Source organism: Vanacampus margaritifer, chromosome 4 (assembly GCF_051991255.1).
Source record: "Vanacampus margaritifer isolate UIUO_Vmar chromosome 4, RoL_Vmar_1.0, whole genome shotgun sequence".
Taxonomy (NCBI): domain Eukaryota; kingdom Metazoa; phylum Chordata; class Actinopteri; order Syngnathiformes; family Syngnathidae; genus Vanacampus; species Vanacampus margaritifer.
In genome coordinates, this window is record NC_135435.1 from 18,233,564 (window position 1) to 18,240,389 (window position 6,826).

Sequence of the window (6,826 nt, forward strand, 5' to 3'; positions counted from 1 at the left end):
GTTCTCAACCAGGTAGCCAAAATGCTCCTATACTGCTGACCTAAATGAGCTAGGAGGGTTTGCAATTTTAGAGTTGTTCGTCGTACTACCTGTTTCTTTTTTTGCTACGGTCTGCTCTCCTCATATAGTTGAACATAACTACCATTCGCAGTAGCTGCAGTTTCGCTCATTCGAGTCAAATGGCATTGTCACCAACTGCTTCAGACCAGAGAAAGTGAAAAATAAATGTGAAACTTAAGTGATGGCAGTTGCAACTACTCTCACTTTCTACAGCAACTGTAGTAAGTGGAAAGTCACGTGTAGTAAAATGTAAAATTAATCGGATTAATATTAAATCATGACTCCTAGTTGGCCTCTACATAATTTATTACCAAGCAACATTTCTTGATCAACATTCTTACCCATTCCTTCACAAAAAATATAGTGGGTATTCCAATAAAATTATCCAACTGATCTTCAAATAAACACTATGCCTGTCCTGTGCTATAAATAATGTTGAATGTTTACTTTTGGTGGAAATGTTCCCAGTTCCACCCATCTGCACAGCTTTCCACAGAAATTCTAAGCTTGTCATCTTGCTCACTGGTTATATTTTCCACCTTAAATGCAGAGAAGGTTACTGAGAAACCAGTTCTTTATGTGCAAACACAGTACAAGCACAGGTTGCAGACCCAGTAGGTGTGTCAGACGCATTAAATGACTGTCCTACTGTCACCTCCTGAAAGCCTTGCTTTAGATAACGTGATACATGGGCCGCAGACAGGAGTGTGCTGTCGATGAAAAGATTAAAAACAACAAATTGCTGCTTTAAGACCATAAATGTTTTGTGACACAGTGGGGTATGAAAAGAGCAGCCCTTTACTAAAAGGAACAATGAAGCAAGGATAAAAATTTAACTGGAACAAGCCTGGGAAAATATTAACAGAGAGCCTCTTTGTATTTACAAATACAACATAAAACGACAGAAAAAATGTGAAACTTTAAAATACTTTTTTTTTAATTACTGAAACTAGAGGCCTGTGTTTGCTTTGTATGTCATGTCATGTCATATTCATTGCAGTAGCATCACTAGAACTCAGATGGGTGGTAATGCTCCTAAAAGTTTGCCAACCGACAATAAACAATAAAACAAGAGGAAGAAAAGCTGGACGGGTTCAGATGACAGACAGGAGCTCGACGACCCACCGGTTTCAATTAAATCAGCCGTGTGGAAAAATGTAAGGTCCCGTTACGAGCAGAGTAGCGATGTCATTTTGAGTGATGGACTAGACGAGGACAGTGTGTCGGTGTTGGTCAATAGTTGTGCGATATGAAACAACAGTCAGACATGCTAATGAAAATTAGACAGCATCATCCGATTCCAGATGTGTCGATCGCCGAAGCCAGACAGAAGAAAAGCGAACTGTCCAACAATTTTTTCCCACATTTTTTAAGAAGCCATTAGATAGATTTGAAAGCAGACAGGGCCAAGTATATTAGCTATTACTGTACAATATTTCAACAACTATGTATGCACCATGTGCAATAGTAGAGGACCCAGGCCTCAAATATTTATTAAATGTGATCGAGTCTCATTTCAATGCCCCATCCCGAGCGCACAAAAGCCTCTCAGTGGTGGCCCTGTACAGGCGCACACGAGCAGTTGAGGAGTTGTCCGTTGCACCTGACGACTAACAACAAATGGATGAATTTCCTGTGTCACTGAAAAGCTCTCTCTGACAATGAATGTAGATAAACTTTTTTTTACAGGTAGATAGAATAAAGCTTGACTACCTGTAAGTGGTGATCTGCATCGTATACCAAGTTATCTCAGGTAGTTCTAAATGACACTATGTTGAACAAACTGTTACTTCACTACTGTCTGCTAAAAGTCAATGAAAATAAACCAAGAACGATATTCTTGGGACTTTTTTGTGATTTTTCCTGATGAACTGTGACCCCAAAATCAAGATACGTACTGAACCGTGACTTCTGTGAACCGTTACACCCCTAATTGAAACTTTTGGCCTTGTTTAAAAAAAAAAAAAAAAAACAGCCAAGCAGCATTTTTGCTTTAGATGACAGATCACAAATAAGTACAGCGGTACATTGACTTACAAATGCCTCTACTTACAAGTTTTTGAAAGATGAGTCCTTGCGTGATTTGTTATGGTTGTATTGATGATGGCCACTGAAGTAATGCATGAAACTATAGAAAAATATGAGATGTGCTTGTGGTCAACTTAGCAAAAAGTACAAGCGCAGCATTTCTAAAATATGTACTACACTGACTAAAGCAAAAAGTCGATAAAGACTACAGCGTCAGCCAACGGTGTTCAAATCATTTTTAAGCTGCACACAAAGCTCCATGAAAAGATGGACAAGCTGCTTTTGGTGTGGTTGACTGAGAAGCAGCTTGTGGGACATACTGTGACTAAAAGAGTCTAATAAGAAGGCACCAGCCATTTCTATTGATTTGCGTTAGCAGACCCCAGGAACTTCAACGTACAAGGTACCGAACAAGTTGTTTAACACTCTTTGACTGCCAGACGTTTTCAGAAAAGGGATGCCGTGAGTGCCAGCCGATTTAAGCATTTTGACTGATCTTTTGACTGATCTTTCAAGGTCCACAGAAAATTATGTGTTTGGACTATGGAAACACACATACTACCAAATGAAAGATTGGACTCTCATCTTTCATCGGAAAAAAAAACGTTTGTTTCTACCTTATTCCGTTTTTGAGTAATCAACAATAGAAAATGGTTAGTTTCACCTCTGTTTTGAAACAAACGTCTTTTAACGTCTTTGGCACTCCTCCATAGGATTTTACTAAACGTTATTTAACGTTTTTGGCAGTCAAAGAGTTATAGGCAGCCGGGGCTCATTTGAGAATGTTAACAAGAGGACCAGCCTTCATTCCATTGTCAGGCATGGTGAGGCAGCAAACACTGATGGGAAAGCAGAGAAGGATTATCACGAAACAAAATTGGACGAAATTACAGCAGCCAAAGGATACAGTACAGACAATACAATACAGCAAGTCTTCAACTTTAAGGAGTAGGGCTGAACGATTTTGAACTCTTACGTTCAGGCACCACCGTACCATGTACCACCGCCATTTGTATAACAATATTTGTAATTGTGAAATCAGCCGAGTTGGAGGGGACAACAAGCACAAACATCAGGGGGGAAAAAACGTAAATCCAATTTTTCGTTAATAAAAACTGAATAAATGTTTTCGTTATTTAAATCTGAGATCTTACTTTCATTTGGCAAAATCGCCCACACCTATGTTCTTCTTTGTGCTCCCTCTTTGGCTGCGGCTGCAAAGTAGCAGCAGAAACATGTCTTCGGACTTCAAGGCAAAGCAACCTTAATTTTGAGACAAATCCATCCCAAAAGAGCGGCCTTTAAGAGTTTAACAAAATAATGTTCACATAAAATCAAAGCCTTTACTTTGTTTTATGTTGTCTTTAAAGCTTTTACTACATCATGCATGCTCCACTTTGTTTTTTTTTTGTTTTTAACAAAGACTGTGCCTCAGCATGTATCTTCCCCCCTTCAGTGTGGATGTAGAGTGTTCGCCCGGAACATGCCACAGTTTTGGTTTGGGGGGTGCTTGCCGGAGTGGCGCCATCCACGAGCTTTACACAGAGGCTGCAATTCCGATTTTGGCCAGAGGCTGCACAAGTAAAACAGTGACTAAGTCCACAATGCTCCTTTAAATTATATAAAATAACCAACTTGTTTTTCTCACCTGCTGCTTGTTGCAGACAAACTTATTGTTACAGTAAAATATTTTCCAAATATCGTATCTTGAGTGACTGTAAATCTTTACATCACACGAAACAACGGTATACCTATTAAGACAACTATAAATACGGTCATGTTGTACTCCACCAAAAAAGGGTACGACCAACTTTTTCAATTGATCTCACAAGCGATGCCAGTACAAAAAGGTTAGCGTAGATATCTGATTTAGCAGAAAATTTGTATCGAAAATGCTCATTTTCTTCAGGTTTTACAGATCTTCCAAGCATTGTTTTCACTCAATCCCTTCTTGACAGGGTCCGACATCAAGAGTGACCCGATGTATATATTCTTAAATTATTAAATAAAAGTGTATAGAAATACTACGTATGAAGTAATTACTGAAACTTGTCATTTAACACCATGAATGTACGTGTACCGTTTCTTAGAGGCCACCACAACATGACTCCAAAAGGCAAATTCAATCAGTCTTGAAAAATATACGATGGTGTGTGTGCGCGATAATATGACCAGATGATTATACAATTATAAGGCTTTCACTTTTCAGTCAGGGACACCATAACTACAGTCAAAGTGAAAAAGCTTTGACGGAAAACAACACCACTTACCATATCCTGAATTGAGACTCATTTGTGGCCAGTGAGTGTGAGACAACAACAACAGGTGTTCGGGATAGAAAACCATTAAGTCACGTAGATATTATTTTCTATTCTGAAAATCTACATCTACTAAACCCAATAGCTCGGAAATAGAAAATACCAAGGGTCGAGTTATTTGAAAGCAGGGTTTGATTAAATAACAAGCGAATGTATGCACTCTCAATGGTTCGCTGAGCTCAAAGGTCTTCCGTGTTTGTGCTAACTTGCCTGTTGACGTTTTATGAGCCATGTTAACAACTAATGGATTGACACCATTAACGAATCACAAATTACTTAATTCGTTTCATCTACGTAGTATAAATTGCTACTGTCATCACGATGTATAAATTGACGGCTCCCCATGACAACACAGAAATAACACACTAAGAGTGCCCAGAACATTCGCGTTAATAATTACAACCAACGTCACAGTCACGTAAGCCTACAAGGAATTTTCCTACAAGTGAAGTAGTAAACAGTATGATTGTTCTGTGACCAAAGTCAAAATCGTGTGATTAAAACCAACCAGACGCGCTAGCCAAGTTTGTTGGTAAGTTACGGCCGTGTTACGTCACGGGCAAACTGGTTTTAAAATGTGAATTCAATCGCACACAATGCGCCCCCGTCCACTTACCTTCACATAGAGTCACAATAAATATAATCCAGGGCTTCTCTGAACATGTTACGGATTTATAAATCCATAGCATGCACAGTTCGCCTGCACTGCTGCCATCTTGTCCTAGACGACAGGAAGGGAGAGCTCCCCCTCGGTAACGCCACCATCTCCCACATTGCAAACGTCAACGGAATCCCACATATGAGCATCCAGAAATATCAAGCCGTGCTCGGGTGAGAGCTACGCAGTTCTAATGTGTCTCCCTCCACTTTGGGGGAGGTAGCCCATCTAGGAAAGGGTGGCCGTACCCCCGTCTAGATGCGCTGCTCCGCAGCCCTGCTAGCCTCCAACATGTCTCTTTCTTCTGTCTTCAACCCAGAGTGAATGTTTGTGAGCTGACTGTATTGGCCAGACCATGGGTATCTATCGCAGAACACTCGATACAGAAACACAGCCTAAAAATAAGACATTGTATAACGTAGAGGGTGCATATCAAATGTACATTAAAATTCAGTTCGTCCTGTATAATTGCTGGATTTACGGGGAGGTGGCAGAGTTACAGACCAAAAAAATAGAAGGTTGATTACTCGGGAATCATTCTTTTTGGTCTAGTTTTTGGGTCGTCAGCCAGACACGCACACGCGCATCTCCCGTGGTTGTCATATGTCCCACCCTACTGGTCAGAGAGGAGAATAGCACGTCTAGAAGCGTAGTGCAGTGGTAATGAAATTTGAGCTCTGGAAACCCCCACACTTGTGGCTTACTTCACTTCCTTTCAAATACGGGCCTATTTTTGGAAGTGTGGAATATTCTCTGCAAACCACGTGTCTCGTTGTATTCCCACATATATTTAAATGTATTGTATTAATTGTAATCTAGGGGAAATTAAATTTACACCATGTTTTATTATAAGTATTTTGTGGTGCACATCACACACATGCAGGTAAGATGTGAGCCTAGGCGAGGCATATAAGCAGTGCTGAACATGCCTTGTTCAAGGGCACCTTGACAGTATCGAGCCTGAAAAGACTCTCCAACTTTCAGCAGAAAATACATCAAGCTAATGGCTCATTTTAATGTTTCATATTTTTTCCCAATGTTTTCAGTTCCAATGAATTTGTTACTCAAACCAAGGCAACCAATTTAACTCATGATCAGAAAAAGACATTCTAATAGCAAAGTTTTTCCTTTTAAAGAAAGGATATTGTTATGCCTTGAGACCCTTGTGAGGAATAAGCGGTTACGAAAATGGATCGATATTGTTATGTTTGTTCCTGACCAATTAGCATAACAGCTACAACAGCTAGCGTGCACAACAAAAACTCTATTACTGTATAGCATTAAATTGTAACCCCGTTGCTGTAATTATAGGAAGCCTGGTTCTGAAATTAAGTTGGTGTTCAACAAAAAGTTTACTTTATTTAATTTAAAGGATTTCTTCAGGAATATTTTTTTTAATATAGCTGGACAATATTATATAAATGGTTTGCACCAATTCTCTCCAAATCACAAGTAACATACAATTTCTGTAAAAATTACTCGTGAATATTGAATACTGTTGTGGGATTAATGTTGAAATGTGGGACATACTGTGAAAAAAAGAGTTGTGATGATTTGAATCATGGAAAATTTTGAATTTGGATGGCAAAAGTTGTCAAAAAGTGACGGTATTGTAATGATGTAGTTTTTTTGTGGGGGGGCATGTATAATTTCTCCCTAGTTTTTTGTTTTGTTTGTTTGTTTTTGTTTTGTGAAACGTGTTGTTTTATTTTTTAAATTTGGGGGCAGGAAGTTTAAGTGTTTTTTTCGCGACGCGGAGCGG

The 6,826-nt window shown here is 39.3% G+C and overlaps 1 protein-coding gene across 3 annotated transcripts in view; it reads right to left on the reverse strand.

Annotated features, from left to right (window-relative positions):
• The window catches only part of hipk3b (homeodomain interacting protein kinase 3b), a 40,670-nt gene extending 35,305 nt beyond the window's left edge, over positions 1-5,365 (reverse strand). Inside the window, exon 1 of one of the 3 annotated variants that reach the window (XM_077562883.1) lies at positions 5,023-5,365. In XM_077562883.1, the coding sequence (XP_077419009.1) occupies positions 5,023-5,095 (73 nt within the window). In that variant the 5' untranslated portion in view covers positions 5,096-5,365. Of the gene's footprint in view, positions 1-3,242; positions 3,405-4,358; positions 4,778-5,022 lie in introns of those variants that run through there. The other 2 variants (XM_077562882.1, XM_077562884.1) reach the window with 2 other exon arrangements.
• Between the last annotated feature and the right edge of the window lie 1,461 nt (positions 5,366-6,826).